The 17,600-nt window shown below is 36.9% G+C and overlaps 1 protein-coding gene across 5 annotated transcripts in view; it reads right to left on the bottom strand.

The window, feature by feature from the left end:
- The window catches only part of ENTREP2 (endosomal transmembrane epsin interactor 2), a 154,356-nt gene that overhangs the window by 58,326 nt on the left and 78,430 nt on the right, over nt 1-17,600 (bottom strand). For all 5 annotated transcript variants that reach the window (XR_012588992.1, XM_074600449.1, XM_074600448.1 and 2 more), the window contains exon 3: nt 9,272-9,382. Coding sequence is in view for 4 of the 5 variants with exons in the window: in XM_074600449.1 (XP_074456550.1) it covers nt 9,272-9,382 (111 nt within the window). In the remaining variant the exon portion in view is untranslated. The remainder of the gene's footprint in view (nt 1-9,271; nt 9,383-17,600) is intronic.

Raw genomic sequence — 17,600 nt, 5'->3', positions numbered from 1 at the left:
CAATGTTTTTACATTTTAAAAAGCACTATGCGTTCTATTCTTCAACGACTTGCAGTAAAGTATGCCTTGCTAAGAATACTGAACCTTGATCATCCTCAAAATGCAAAGATAGCTATGAGTGATTCTAAAATAACCCCATGGAGCTCAATGAAAATATTCATTATACTGATTCTGACTTCCTCATTAAAAAAAAAAAAAAAAACACAAAAAACCCAAACGCAAAAAACACCCACCCAAACCCAAAAACCATAGCAATGTTTATTATTATTCTTCCTTCCAAAGACTTTTTAACGACAAAAATTGAATTCCGTACATGTTTTTACCTAGCCTGTTAATATGAACTGTCATTGCTTTAGATTTTCTCAACCGGGTATTTCTATGCTCTCTCTCCATTCCCATTGTTGCAGGTTATTTAAAGGACTAACAATGGGATACAACACCTTACTTCTCCAGGTCACTAGCTGCAATTCAGTCTGGGTTAGTATTGAGAAAAGTAATTAGTATCACATGGGAGTTCCTTGAACTATGAGTTTAAAAATACCAGATCCCAGGTTTTTATACTCCAATAACCAGTAGTAAGAATGATACTCATGAGAAACTTCCATGGCTCCTCGTGTAAAGAATAAAAGATTAAATGTACCACTCAGGCATACTCAATCCGTCCTGTATTCCTCCATGTAAAGATGGAAACACCGTGGCTGGGTGGTGAGAGATCCAAATCATCATGCAACTTACTCTTTGACAAAAAAAATAATAAAATCCAGACACAAATCCACAAAAAAATTCCTAACGTATTTACTATTTTTAATTCAAATTATCCCTAGGATGTTGTCGATTTCTTGAGCAAAGACAGAGAGAGCATTCCTTGTAGAATGATCTCACACAGCCTTATACATATAATCATTTCAACAGAATATTTTCTTACGGCTTAAGACCTTGAAATATGTTTAAATTGTTCATATAATCTTAATAGCTACATATTTAAGTAAATGTATTTTTTAGTGTCACCACTATCAGGCATATCTAGTACTCTCTGCTTATGTGCTGGTGACCAGAACAGCAGTTGCAAAAGCCGAAATAAGAATCCATTAAAAAACATAATAAACTTTATGAGATGAGATGCAGATGAATAAATGCTTGCCAGAGACAGTGATGAAGGCATGCTCAGGGCAGGATGCTACCTCAGTGGGCTTCAACTCCTGAGACTCCAGATTGCCCTCTAGCCAGTATAATTTATTAAAAGGCTTTTAAAAAATCTGGGTATGTAAATTATACCATTTCCCATATACTCAAAGGCAGCACTGGAAATAAATGTCTATGGCAACTCACAAAGACTGGTCATACCCTAACTGACAGACTCTGTAAAAGAAATAAAGAAAAAAAAAATATAGCTTGAGCACCTTTAGAATAGTTGTGTTATTTATTTCTAATTAGCATACAATTTAATTCACAAGGCTGCTTTAACAATTCCAGACAGTGGTTTTTTTCAATTCTTGTAATCTTTTAATGCTCTCTTTTAAAAACTGAAAGATCTGAGCAAAACCCCATGACATGGTTTATGATCAGATAACCTCAGCTCTTCAAATCAATGGAGAATACAAAGCACTGAATGCCCCTGGGGAGGGTCTTGCTCCCAAATCTCTCTGGGAATGTCACAAATGGTATCAATTGTTAGATAAACGCTACACAGGAAGTTCAAAACTTACACTTTGAATTTAGAGCTATGTCAAATTCATCAGCCAGAATGCTACAGCACACCTGCTATACCAGCACCAGGCACACAGCAAATCAATAGTCTTCAGCTGCTAAAAAGTTTTTATAATGAGGAAAGTGGACTTCAGACAAAGCTATCTACTGCAAGATCGTTCATTCTCTGATTTATGCTGCCTTGTTTAATGAAAGATTGTCACTGACTCACAATGGGATGTATTTGACATTTCTAATACGAAATACAGATCCCAAGCCTACTTTTATCTCACATAATGAACAGGTGGTCACGGAAATAAGGATGAAAAGAGAAATACTTTCTTGGTCAAGACTCCCTATGTATGAGAGATTCTCAATTCATTCTGAAGAATGTTCCATGGACTTTGTACAGCCCAGTAACTCTCCCTTTATTTCAGTTTGTAAAAATAGTCAAAAGATAATTGCTTACACGAAAGTTCCTGCAAAACATAAGGACATCTTAAAAATCATAGCATATTCAAAACCACCTAAGATTTGCAACCAGACTGCAAAACAAAACTCTATTTTCGTCTTAGACATACATTTGTTCAGAGCTTTTAACAGTATGCCCTATTGTGCACCTTTTCCTTCAGATGTTTGTGAAGTGACATCTTTGCTCATTTGTGTTTGTGTAACGGAGCAGTACAAAAGGCTGAGCATGTCATCACATCTGTGCTTTCAACAGCAGCAGCTGGAAGAAGCTCAGAGCCCTCGTGCTCATCACTGCCCTACTGCCATCTCACACTTTTGCAGACAGGATCAAGGATTCATGCAGCTACCCTGTCACCTAAACGTTGGCAAAAATAACTTCTCTTTTCTTGTGTGGGAGTGGTTTATTTTTAGTCGAGATCAGCCCTCAAATGCCACTCGCTGTGTGGCTTCATAAATACAGAGAGCAGCACAAAACAACAGAGCTACACTGGTACAGGGAGGAGCTGGGATCACTCCTTCCAGCTGCAGGGCTGGTGCTGCCAGCCTCAGACACGCTTACACCAGCAGCGCCTCCAGAACTGTCTTCCTTCTCCTATCTCGGCTGTGTTTAAATCTCTTTCTGGTTGGCAGGCCTCAAGAGTAAAGCATCATTCACTCCAACCCCTGCGCATACTCTCCACCATCCTGTATATATTTGCATTCCACTTTGTGGTTCTTCCTCATGCTAGCACGCACAATCAGCAATCACAGTGTAGCTTGTGTACTTTCATATTTATGACAGTTGCACAGTGCACCCTCATCCAAACCATATTTAAGATCTCAAACATCGGCCTGAGCTGCCTATATGCATAAACTGTCTTTTAAGTTTATTTTGTCTTGCCAAAAAGCAGTACTGTTACTTCAAAAGTGATAAAAAAAACCATTAAAATCTGAGTTTTATGTAGCAAATGATCAAAAAAGTAAAGGATCCCACAACAGCAAAGAACAGAGAGAATTCTGACTTACTAAAAATAGACATAAATACACACACACACAAAGCCCCCTATTTTACAATAAAGTAACAAAAATGTGCACATACCAGACTTTTTTCATCCGTATCAATTCATCAAATTCCGTCTAGTCTTTAAAGGTGGCTTAAAAAAGAAGTGACTGCTGAGTACACACACATTCTCACCAAAAAGGATAAGATAGGGATGAAGTAACAGTGTTACTTTGCATTCTACCCTTTCCTTATTACAAATGTAAAACATCTAGTGACAGTTGTAATAGATTTTACTTTTTCTTCTGAATCAACCTCCAGGGTTTTTTATAGGGAACATAAAAACAGCAGGAAAAAACTTCAAAACAGAATATAAAAGTTCAAAAGCTGAAAACAAGGCAGTGAAGTGCAAGAAAACCTCACCGGCATGTTGATGGGAAGGAACTTCAGTCAATTATAGCAGCTTATGCAAAAAGAAAGAGCAGGAGGATTCAGTAAGGACTAAAGTTCAGTGGTAGGGAAATATCAAGAGAAAAAAAAAAAACAAGTGAATAAGAACAAAAATAAGTACGTATATTTTCCTAGAATTTTAAAAACTTTTTTCAATATGCACAGAATTGAATGTAGCTACAGCACAAAACGAATACAAAGAAATGTCAGTTCTGGAACTGAGCAATGCCACTCATCTCTACGGGAACCTGCACCTTCCTTTGCTTTTCCTTACTTTGTCATTTCCAGCCAAACATAACGCAGGGAAAAAGGAGTCTTCCTTTATACATTACTACAACCACAGGCTGATTTCAGCTGTACAACTGAAAAATAAATTATAAGTAATCTTTCTATGCAGAGACAGACACTACCACTACTTTTCTGAATAATAAGCAGCTGTAAATTTGATTAAAACTAGAGCATTTATTTTTAAATGAATAAGTGAACAAAAACTAAGAAATAAAACATCACTAACAAAATTGTCTTTTGCAGTAGTAGAATATAAATTAAAATATACAAATTTCTCTACCCACATATGCTAAGCACAATTTTCAGAGATTAATTTTTTTGAAAAAGAAATTCATATGGCAGAAATGTTGTTTCTCATACACACATTAATGAACAGCTTGAGTGTGTAGCTGCTCTGCACACATCCTACTCTCACTGACTTAAAACACTATCTTGAGGTTTTGGCTGCAGGATCTACAGCTAATCACGGGGGAAAAAATTCCAATTAAATTTTCATAACAAGCCATTAAAGCTACTGGTATTTTTTTGTTCCTCAGTGTTACATGTTGCTAAGCTGCAGGATAAAGAGCATAAACACTATTACACATTCAAAATGCTAACATATGGTGAGCACATTTTACATATTCACACAAAAATATATATTACGGAATCTACAATAAATCCCCAGGGAAAATAGGACCCTTGTCTCATTCTTTTTCTTCAAACTACTCCTCTACATGTGAAATGCTTCTGAACTTAAACTCCACAATACAGTAGATACTATTATCACTTTTAAAATCATGCATTCAGCGTGAGTTTGACGGAAATACTACAAGCAAATAAGAGTTTATTTTGAATTTGACTTTTATACTGTACTGTGCTTGGAAATTTACTAGTATCTTTTTGTCTGGTACAGTTACATTGGATGTTAACTACTTCTCAAACTGCACATCTACAAAAGCTGGATTTTGACTCCTAGAGCTGCATCACCATAAAGTAAATTTGTATCCTAGAAGGCAATCAAAGGATTTGGAGCTCTCTGATAATGTACACCCAGGCACACAGTGCAGGACTGCACAGATCTACAACTCTGAAGTGAGCCATCTAAGGAATTGACATGAAATACAAGTTTAGAACAAGCTGTTAAGAAACTGATATTTTTCCCTTTTGAATGAAAACCAGCAACAAAATAATTAAACACGTTCAATGTAATACATTATCAACTTCTGAGTCAAAGCCTGTGCTTAATCACAAAGCAGTATTGTCCACTATAGTGCATCTCTCCCAGTGATGGCCTACAAGAACAGAACTCTAGAATTTCAGAGGTATAAGCACTTCAACATGGCAATTTAATGTGTTCACATCCAAGCCCCCAGTCTGATTGAAATGTGATTTTGAGTAAGGAAAATCTAAAAAGCAAGGTCTGGGCAGAAGAAACTGTATTTTTTTAAAGCAATTATGATATGATAAACAGTCACAATTAAATTAAATTGCCCTCATCTAGTACAACACATTATGGCAAAGCTACATAGTATTTTTCATCATGCTCTGAAAGTTTAAACTATCAGTTTGAACATTTGTTTTATCTTCTTTTGCCAGGTCAGCAGCTCACTAGGGCAGAGGAAAATTTGCACATTCCATCTGCAGCAGGAATGAAAAGCTCAGAGAAGTACAAACGAACCATAACTGTTGCCTTCTAATTCACTAGCCAAGTACACTGGCTTTGGAAAAAATGCAAAACACTATTTGCAAGATTCTTGCTTAAGTGACAACCTTCCATTAACCTGGAGAAACAAGCAAAGGTTTCCTTTGAATTCTGCCACAAGAGATGAAATGGGGAAAGCACCTCCTCAGGCAGGTCCTACGTGGCCACCCACCAAACCTCTTATCCTCAAAATGCCACCCAAAGACATGCATGCTTCCACCTGCGAACCCTCTGCCTGCCCACTGAAAGCACTTCTTTGATACCACGCCTGTCCCTCGCTGGTGATTAGAACAAGACTAGAGCAGGCCAGACAAAGGAGGGAAGAAGGGGGGCAAATACACAGGTAAAGAACCCAAGGCTACTTTAAAGTTCAGATCAAATGTGATCCCATGAAAATCACTGAATCCAGGGTATTAAACGTTAAATTAAACATTAAACTTCCAAGTGGAAAACATCCCAAAGAACTGAAACACTTTTTTTTTTTCTCTTCAAAAGGCTGGAGAAAGAAAAAAACAGAACAAAAAAAAAAAAGAAAAGAAAGAAAAAAGCAATTCTTCCTGAACCAGCTTTTTTTTTTCTTCTAAATTTCACCTTAACCGAAACAAATTTATTCCTTTAAATTTTCACCAATGATCTGAGAATTCAGCTGCACAGCTCAGTCACTGCTTACTTCGGCAGCAGTAGTTTTCCTATTAGAGGTGGTGATTCTAACAAAAATTGAAGAGGAGACGTGGAGTTCATGACCACAAGAGAGGTCACTGAAGAGAACATTTAAAAGACTGAAATGACTTTCTGTTGACTTCGGTCTTTTTCTTGGTAGTGAACATCTAAGCAGTGGCTGAAGCCAATCCTTTCATTGTCTGTGAATGTGGTAATTGAGCAGAACTTTGCTTATTTCAACTTTCTGTCCCTACAATGCCACTTGGTTGATTCTCATTAACTTGATTTTCTTCCTTTTGTCCTACACCTCTATTATAGCTTGTATTAGGATAAATTAAAAGATTTCGTTTCATTAGTCTGAATCTTTCTGCTTGGTGCAAAGGCCTATGAGGAATCCTAACACAGATTATCACAATACATCCCGGAACGGAGATCACATATGGCTGGGTGGTATTATTAAATGATAAATCCTGTCAACGTGTTTAAATGTAGACTCCAACAAGCACCTACAGAGTCCCCAACATCAGTACTTGGAGTAAGCAACTGAATTGTAGGCTTAGGGATTTTTCAGTGGGCTTTGCTGAGTAGCTCTGTTTGCTAATGGCTGCCTCAAAGGAACTAGAAAAGCAGACGTACATACGCAGCAAAAGCCATGTGTGCACTAAGCCACCACAGCACCGATGGTACTGTTCTTGCTACATGCATTCCTCTCCGTCTGGGACAGGGTCTGCTGTTTAAATTCTATTCCCGCAGCGTACTGGACATCTGTCCAAACCGTGTCAGTAATGACACTGGTTACTACTGAGTCAGAGGTGAAAGACTGCACACACAAGTACAAATGGCTCCCCTCAGCCAGATGTACATACACACACATTTTTTTCCATTTATCACTATAGTCAATTAAATGTCAACAACAGTACATAGAGTTAAGAACATGTTGGTTCTGAAATAATTTATGTATCAAACAGTACAGAAATTGTAGGTGATTTTGCTGACAAATCAAACAAGGAGCTATTGAATGAGGAAGAGGTAAATTCATGTTTCCAAAATTCCAATGTTCCTTCCTTTTTTTTTTCCTTTAGGGCGTTGTTACTGTCCTACATGACAGAAGTGGCAAGATGGCATTGCTTGAGAATATGGAACACTATGTATCAACCAGCAGCGCATTATGTCTAGACACAAGCCTAAAATATTCATCACAACAATGCTCCAGGTCAAAATATCGTGTTTGAAAATTCTAGCAGATAGGTCACATAATATAGTTATATCATTGCATTATACAGTTAGGAAAGCATTCGAGAGATTATTTATTCTTTCTTCCATTTGGCCATTTTTGTAAGTCTTCATGGGAAGTTCTGATATAAATGTAGTCCCTTAAAGTAACTTCTAAATAGTCCTAATATCAAAGCAAAGACCTCAAAACAAATTAAGTAAGACTCATTCCAAAGATCTTCCACAAAAAATACCTCTGATACTTCTTTTTTTTCCATGAAAAAGAACAACAAACCCCACAACAAAAAAGCTATTTTCCAATAGCACTCCAAAGGGAAGAGCACACCGCCACAGTTCCACCAGTTGATTTTTCCAGCTCTGCAGCACAACCCCAACTCCCCATCAAATTGAGAGCCAGGAACTTTATCAGGAGTTTCCCAGGTCAAATATTTGATAGGGAAAATCTTCCCCCTTCCTCTCTTTGGGTCACTGCTGGTTTTCCACTGAGTCAGCTATCTGGCTGCATCCACCTGGTTCTATAAAGCCTTTACCCCAGTCACACCCGGAAATCGCAAGCACTGTAGAAAGCTTTGCAGAATACCTAACTGATAGGTCTGCAGACACCCCCTCAAACAGGAGGGGTGACAGGAAAACAGAACACAGGCTTAAAAGCTGACTAAACAAGGTGAAGGCATGTGACAGGTCACAGCCGAATGGTTTCCTGTTGTGTACATTTCATGTGCCTTTCAAAATATTTGCCAAAACATTTTATATTATTTTAACTTAGTTTTATTAAATATATTGTGTGCAAACAGAAGCCTGAAGGGTTCTACTGGACGAAAACCTTAGAACAAAGGAGGAAAACAATGGCTGGATAGAAGAGGTGCACAAGCATTTTGTGGAGTCTTCTGCTGGCATTAGAGAGGAAAATGTCTTTTCTCTTTATCATTCAAATCGATGCCTTGGGGTGCATTTGTGCACATATTCCTACTGCTTCATAAATCCTATGATTCATAAACTCATACAATTTAAACAGTTTGACTGGTCTACTGACAGCCAGATTATACTAAAAAGAACACTGATGCATATCCATAAATGTTCTCCAGTCCATTTGTCAGTCTTACAATTTAATGTCATTTGTTTCCTGAATTTATGGGGGGGATCATGGTTTTATTCTTTAAATCAGAAATTTTAGACATGAGTTTAGACATCTTCGTAAGTTTAAGTCAGAAAATACATACAATGTATGTACATTACATATACATTCAGTGTATACGTACTTTTTTCCTGAGATAAAAACATAAAGACTTAAGGTATACTGATACCTTTTAATCATTTAGAGCATGCTACATTGTGATAATTTTTATTATTCTGTATATTCTGTATTTTATTTAACATAAGTAACATATATTTGCTTTAGAAATTAAAAAAAGAACTAATTTAGGTTGGCAAATAAAACATACACATACCAAATCAGTGCATCTGTGAAATACACTGGCTATTGGATAAAATCCTGATACTGCTGACATCAAATGGCAATGACTGCACTGCTTTGATGTGGCTTGTATTCCACCAATTCTGTTTAAGGGTCATTTGTACCACAACACTAAGAAGCAAGTCTTTCTAATATTACAACTTACTTTCTGAGGTAACAAAACACCAGAAACACATGAGTACTTTAGCTCTCAATCTTTTCCCAACATGCTTTTTCACGTTGTAAGGCCTATAGATAGCTCTACTAAATACACACAGTTTTGAAAATTGAAGGAATATGTGTATAAAGCCCAAACAAATGAAAAATAAAATCCACTGCCCTAAGAGATTTGTTTTTCATTACTCACCAACTGACATCCTTCCAGGGACTTCACCAGCTGAGCGTTCTGACAAGAGAGAATGGAACCAGCCAAGTTCAGCATTACGCACACTGCAGACAGCAGCATGAAAAAGGTTATCTGGAAAAAAACCCAAACAGCCTATTATTATTCACTGCAAGAGGCAAACAAGAAAAAAATACCGTTTAGATGTTCAAGAAGTTCCAGCCTGACATGCGATTACATGGATGGTAACATTTTACACATTTTAAAGAAGAAAGTAGAGTATTCTTTAACCTGACAACATCCTGAGTCTCACGCTGTAAGAGAAAGCTATATCAAAACTAGACTTGACTATCACCTATTTTTCTCCAGCCATTTCAAAATCATCCATTTATCTCCTACGTTCATCACACGCTCTTAGTAGTCTTACAACAATTTAAATCCCTTTTCATGAGGGTATGGGTATCTTAAAGAGGAAAAGTATTTGTGAATATCATGTATCACGAGTTTGTACAAGTCGGGGAATAAAATTCTGGATACATGTAACTACTTGGTTTTTAAACAACAATTATAATTTAAGCAGCTTCCTCCATATCAACTACCCATTATATTAATTACTCCTTTTGCCTCTTTTCAAAACATGTCAAAACAGCCATTAACTTGATTGCATTAGCTTAACTATCATTTTATTGCTTTAAACATAAAAAAACTTGGCCCACTGTGGGCAGACAGAAATCTGAATATGTAGGGAAATAGAAAGACACAAGCAATAGGAGGCCAAGAATAAACACGTGCTTAATACGTGGCCATCTTAACATATATGTGCCATGTAACGCTCATACTCCTATTGAGTTATGTGAAATTAGAAGAAATTCTGTTGCATCTTTTTCCATACGCATGCCCAGAGTTTACAATCTTTCAGGTCACTGTTCTCACAAGATGTTGTCTTCCGTCAATGCATATGCTATAAATATTTTGGGCAACCTTAAAACCAAAATGGTTGGATCTTTTTTAGTGTTTTTCAAATGAAAAACAAGAATTTGAATAGTTTCCCTTTTCACCAGCCTAAGCCTTACTTGACAGAAAAATTCCCAATTGATTCATCTAAGGGTTAAATTATACCTCCATTGCATATTTTGAAAGAAAATAAGATTTCAACTATTTTAACACTCCTGTATTGTGTAGAGGCGTAAAAACATCGATTAACACATATAAAAAAATAAAGATGTTTAGTGTGCTTAATGATTTTTATCACAAACATGTCTTTTCTAACATTGGCACAAGTACAGCAGGAAAAAGAAACTTATCTGCAACCCTTTGAAGGAGTGGTCACTGTGGATTATGATGGAGAGCCAGCACTGCACTATGAAGCATTGTAGATGAAGTTAGATATACATTATTCATGAAATTAAGTATGTCTAATTTCCACATTAAAAGTTTCCTCAGAAAGTGAGCTACTGAATGTTTGCTCTGAGAGCTCAGTGTGAGGTACTTGCAGGAGCAGTAGGAAACTACTGGGAAAGAGTGTGAGAGGCAGTTAACCCAGTGACCAAAGGCAAGCGTCAGACACTGAAGGGCTATGACAACTTAATGCTGCTTTAAAACTACAGTATTGTGTTCTTTACCTTTCTAGCTACAGCATATAAACAAGATAAAATATTTCTAGAATGCAGGAAGATGCATTAATACCACTAAGCTCCAAAAGCTTTAGAGCCACTAAGAATTAGTACATAAGCAAAAAGCGAAGCCAATTGATTTATTATGACATGGAGTTAGCAGAATTAATTGGAGAAGTCAAAGCTGATATTCTATACAAAGCACTCAAAAGACGAAATGCTAATAGGACTTCCTAATTAAATGTTACCATAGTCCTAAACTAATTCTACAAAACTAATTAGCTGTGCTCTGAGGCAATGATTTAAAATGATATAACAACTCACAATTTGAGATGTCATCTTGCACCTGGAATAATAAACTAGCTTAATTCTCTTCATGACCTTAGACTGCGTCTTTAATTTGGTTTTTTCAATAATTTTGAGGTTCAGATCACATGAAATAGGTTCTCCTGGCCTTCTCATAACTTCTGTCTTTAAGAATAAAACTATTTTAAGATAAAGCCTTCACGGCAGCTCCTCACCAAAAGGAGAAAAAAATTTCCAATGCAAAGGGAGACCGTGGGCAGAGCCTAATAGAGTATCTTTGCTGTACTCCCGAAAGACAGGGGTGAAGGACACTTGACTGTAGGAATACATTGCAACAGCAAGCAATCTTACCAGTTTCTATTTAATCATCATTGTTTCTTTACAGAAGTCTCACCTTCTACGAATATATGATTATGTGAATCTCAGATTTCAGCTAAAATAAAGGACTTTATAGGCTGCTTGATCATCACATAACAGAAGTTAAAAAGCCTCATCCAAGACTACAAAAAAAGCTGGTGAATTTTAAGTCTATGTCGTGGAATTTAAACAGTTGAGTTTAATACAGCTAGAGCTGGTCTTTGAAATTCCTACCATAGCATCAAAACCAGCTGTAGTGGAAAAGACAAAGGAACAACCTTATCTTTCCTTATCTTATTCTGCCTGATCATGAATCAAAACCTCACTGAAAGTTTAGGGACTGGGTCATGCTAACAAAGTCTCCAGGTTCTGCCAGACTCCTTCTCCATCAAAGTTTTCTGGCTTTATTTAGTTACAGATTTACACATACAGCCAGACTACCAGTAAAACGGGAATGTGAACACAAAACCTTTTTGCAGAGTGGTTTGAAATTTATTGATGAAAAATCCTCTTCAGAAGGGTATGTGCTATTTTCACCATTTGATTTTGGAAACAGTCTAGTTTCATACTATTGTTTTCTTACTAAACTTTTACAGAGTTCCCATTTTCCTTATCAGTCATAAACAAAAATGTTGTCTACACCAGACTGAATAATTAATTTATAAGTAGACCAATTAATGAAGGATAATTTGTGATTTTGAGTTCAGCTAAACTATGATGTTGCTTTGTTTAAACAGTGTCCTGGGAAATTCACTATGATTTTGTTCACAGTCTTAGGACCACACCTAGACATTTGATATAGGCATCTTTCCCTGCTGGACTTCCCAAAACTTTGGAGAAGAGTCAAAAATAAATTTACAATTCAAGCATTTTCTCAACTGATAACTCTTTATTCCTTCAGAAAGCTGGCAGAACGCAGCAATGTAAAAAAGGCTGCAGTGGTCCCCTGCTATGGCAGATCTGAAGAGCCATGCCAGGAACCAAGGGAAGGGCAGAGCCACACGAGGCTCCCCCTCTACGCTCCCTCGCAGGCAAGAACAATCTGCCTTTCATTTGCATGACTGAAATTTTCAAATAGAATAACATTAGATTAAAGCAGAAATGATGCTCAGAGAAACAGTACTGAATATCATCCCTCAAAAGAATAAGAATCAACTATAAGATTCTTCGGTGTTTTCTCCAGATATGAATTTTAGTAGTAAGACTTTTTAGTAAAATGACACAGTTTGAAACAAAAACAAGACAGCACCAAATATCTCTCATTTCCTCCTTCTACTGAGTGATCATAGAAGTGTTTAGGTTACAGAACACAGGAAATTATCAACCATAATGCAGCCAATGCTGATGAAGAATTGCAAAATAAGAATTTTCAGATTGACATAAAACAGAAATGGAGTAATATGCCTTCAAGGACTAACCAGATTGCCAGTCACCAATATTTATGAAGCTTATCTTTTTACTAAGTAAAACAAATGCACTGGCTTATTTAATTCCTTCAGCTGCAACAACAAAGAAGACAGAAGAGAGATGCCAGATACACAAAGTCCTGCTGTTCGCTCTGCCCACAACACATTCAGACTCAACTAACACAACTGCTTAATCTCCAGCCCTTTTGTCTTAACTTGTAAGCATTAAAAGGAACGTAAAGTATTAGGATTAATATAGTGAAAGAAAAAAAGATTATCATAATTCTATTAATGTTTCTTTGAATAATATATTTATATACACATTCCACATATTTATGCTTTAATGCATATTTTTTCTAGAGTATTGCAAATGGTTTGAAGTGATTCCATTGTGTTTTGCCCACAGGCAAAAGTAAGATTTACTATCTAGACAAAGATTCATGTCTGAGATAGGTACATTGCTTTTTGAGATAAAGAAATTAAGCATATTGGGTTATTTCATACAGGGATCACCTCTAGAGACTTCTTTGCCAGGCCAAGTATCTATACAGGTCTTCATCTCACTGATCAGATCACTGAACAAAGCATAAATAAAAGGAAAAGACATGCAGGATCGCAGAAGACTTATGTTCTTCAGTAGAACTAACATCTCGTTAATTCAAAGGTGAATTACTTTTGAAACAAAGAACAGGGAAACTTTGCCTTCCAGTCATTCTGTGTCTATGTGGACTGTGTCTGCATGGACTATGCATCTGACATTATAATACATAATAAGACTGAAGGAGTGAAATTCTCAAAAAACTCTAAGATTATGACCAATATATGACATTCACATACTCATACAGTACGTAATCATGCATTACAACCTTTCAAGGCCAAACATTTTGTGCCTAATGAATACCTATATTCCAGTTCATTAACCAGCCCTTCTTTTTGTTCTGTGTCTGTACAAAGACCATGCTATATTGTTTCCTTTCAAGCAAGAAAACAAAGTCCAAACTGCAAAAGAATGGAGGTGGACAGAAAACTCTTCCTGAACTCTTACTGGTAAGTAACTCTGATTTCTTTTCCATGTTATTAATATTCACTTTCTGGATAATTCTAAATACTATCCTCCTCTATTACCACATATTACCCAGAGATGATCATCAGAGCCCTCCAAGTGAAGTCAAACACTGGACAATTCCACCAACAGAAGCCTAATCCCCACAGCTCTCTGTAAAGATTGTGCTATATAAAAATCTGAACAGTATTCTCAAATGACAATTTTCTGTGGGTGTCAAGGATGAAGACTTTTGTCAGTAACAATACTGATACGCATTGCGACCCAGCACAGTTAAGACCGCGCAGGTACCTACCCAGTGGCCACACACCAGGATTTCGCATGTCCAAAATTAACTGATGCCTATAGGGAAAGAGGAGCACCTCTAAATCTTTCAGCTAGGGATGCAACAAGTTAGTGTGCACTTTGGAAGTGCTAACTCCCATGCAGGTGGAGTAACGTTTTCCTGATAACCAGTGCCTGAAGTGATGCTTCAAAACGGTAGACATGAAGTTCAGATAAAAAATGGTTAAACTAGCTTCCTTACTACAGGTTCCATAATGTCATTATGAGCTGTCCCAAAAATACTTGCTTTGTTCTAAAGCTTGCCATTTCACTTGGTCACACCTTTTGCTAAGAGAAATTATGAATAGTTACGCCTTATTGACCTTTTTCAGGCCAGAAATGCCTTTTGTAAAATTGGATCTGTCTTATTCGAGACAGAGAGTCATCATACCTATCGCTATTCCTGCCACTTTTCTCTTACACTTTTCCAGTGAGGTAATTGGAACTACATTCAACATCCAACATGTGGGTTTAAACTGTGACAGACGTAACAATATATTATGGCTTGTTCTGTATTTCTTTCCTAATAACACCTAGCATTTCATGTGTATTACTGAATGCCAAGTACTGGATTTCTCCATCATAGAGCATTTATCATAATTCAACTTTTAAGACCTCCTCTGTAGCATTTACGCCACTAGCAATAAGTCATACACAGGATACTAGCACATATATTTCTGATATAGCAACACTCACGTACTAAGCAACACTGGAAGGAAGCAAAGCCAAAGGAACAAAGATTCCGCAGGGTAGTATGTCCGCCTCCCAAGTCTGGCTCTGCTGATGACCAGCAATTTTGCCTCAAGCAAGCTACTTCAACCAAATGCCTTTTTCATAGATGTGAAGTGAGAACTTTGAGGCCATATAACTTCTCAAGTACCTTCATGCATGTGACCATATTATTTGCAAAGAGCATGAATCAAGAATTTATATACCAGAATACGTAAGTGAAGAGCTGCTTCAGATTTCTGCAGGTCCAGCCTTGTGAGCTTGAGTTTAGTGAGCTTCAAAAGTTTCTTTTGGCAACATATTGAATATTACTGTACCGCTTCTTACGGGCAAACACCCCTTTGTTTTGCTGACTAAAGCACATAAAGAGCGTTTTTCTGTTACAAAGCCCCTTAAAGCATTTGAAGAAAAAGTTTCAAGGATAAATAAGCCATCCCAGAATGAGCCATCTTCCCAGGAGTAGTTTGCACTTTCACTTTGAACTGAATGTCAAAATACAACACAACCTCACATCAAACACCACTGCGTGAAAGCTGACTCACTGAAAACTTTAGCCATAAGCAATTATATCAAATACATAGCATCCCTACATTTTCCATACCTGATACCAAGGGGGTGCACATACCTTTATGCCTGCTATATGGAAGAAAACAGGCAAATGTGTAAAGCAAAATAACTACTGCACATGAATAAATCAGGAGCACAGTAAAAAGGAAGAGCATGCATTAAACAGGGTTTGAAGAATGACTTGCTACTACAAGGAGAAAGAAGTCTTTATATGCAAAGTAATTAAAGTCCTCCAAAAGTGATGTAAATATTGTATCAGGTAAGACCATATGAAACCATATTTCTAGAAGAAAGCTTTTATTTCATTCCTCACACTTCCATTTTGGAGATATATACAAAACAGGATTTTCTTTTCATTGCTGACGTTTCAATCACTACTTCCACTCATGTTTTTCAGTGGTTTGATAGTCAAGACACTAACACTTAGAAAATGTTACCTTCTGTGTTGAAGAAACATATTACTCAACACTACTGTGTAGAGTACTTTGAGAAAAATCAGGAATTGACATGTTCATTTTGCTTGGCAAGTTTGCAGAATCCTCTGCACCTGTAATACTGCATTTATGTATTTTTTCCTGTCCTGTCTTTCTCTGAAAGGTCATAAGGTCATCCTTGAATGAACTTTTTTTTTTTAAACATTATTGAAATATTTTGTGGAAAGCAAGTTTTTTTGAGACACTGTAGTCTGACATTAGATACCACAGACTTTTTCCAACCACATTAAATATGTATGCATATATTTAACGTAGTTTAAAATATATACATTTTAATACACACATTTATAGTTTGTGAAGCAGCCAGAATAGCCAGAGGCAAATGTGCTTGTTGCTGTAAACTACTGTATAAGTAGATTAAAAACTTGCAGCAAGGTATTTTGTTCACAAAGCTTTGGATTACGTGGTCTACACATAGTAACATTCATTATCATTTATTCTACAGAATTTCTAGCTTCCCTGGCAGAGATGCAGAAGGACACAACCAGAAGCAAAACTGAAAAATTTATGAGCACCAGGCATTATGAAGTGGTGAGATCAGCAATTGTGCCCGTATTAAGTTAATGCAAGATTATCTGGGGAACAGACACAAGTTACCTGTTGGATCAGACAGATACTGAAATTAGGATGAAGGTTTCTGACTTTTCTGTGAAGTTAGCTTCTCCACAATAAACACACGTGCATTCTCTTTCCCCACAATCCAGACAAGCAGCTCATCTCATTTCACCAAGGGATAAATAACATTTTTATGTCTAATAGTGTGCTCACGGGAAACTTACGTGGATAGCCAAAGCACTGCACATTCATTTCTTACCTATTCCCCTAAATAATCACTTCCCTAATAGTAGGTACGATGAAGTTTTAAGATCTGTTATACTGAGTAACAGATAATAGTCTGTGTATATACTCTCTTACAAGCTTTGCAGAAACTCAGAAGTTTACCAACATATAATCCTAAGAATACAGGATTACTTCTCATTAAATCAAGTAGTAGTAATGATATGTTGTTGTTGTTATTATTAAAGTATTTTAAATTATTACTCATTTTTTTCTTAATGATCTAATTGGTATTTTTATATTTCAATGTATCTGATACAATTGTTTTCTGTATTCTCAATCATTCATCCAGGAAAAAAAACGTTCAGAACAAATACACGCAAATTTTGACTGCTTCTGTAATCAGAAATCTAAGATAAAAAAAATAAAAATCTCTTAAAATCACACAGTCCATAGACTAAAAGACCTGATGGGCAGTGTCTCTTTCTTCTGCTCAGCGTGGTGCTGTGTGCATTAAGAAGCACCTGTGTTAACTGGAGTCTCTCCCAGAAGAGCTTGGTCTTAACGGAGCACCTGGGCCTACTGAAGGCAGGAAGATCACTGGGACTGCAAGAGGTGGACCAGAGGGTCTGCATGGAGCAGAGCTGGAGGAGCGGGCAGAGCAGGCAGTACCAGCCAGGTTGCACATTGCACAGGGGAAACTGTGTTAGGAACCTG

This window comes from Larus michahellis, chromosome 9, assembly GCF_964199755.1.
Source record: "Larus michahellis chromosome 9, bLarMic1.1, whole genome shotgun sequence".
Taxonomy (NCBI): Eukaryota; Metazoa; Chordata; class Aves; order Charadriiformes; family Laridae; genus Larus; species Larus michahellis.
This window is presented reverse-complemented; position numbering and strand designations above follow the sequence as displayed.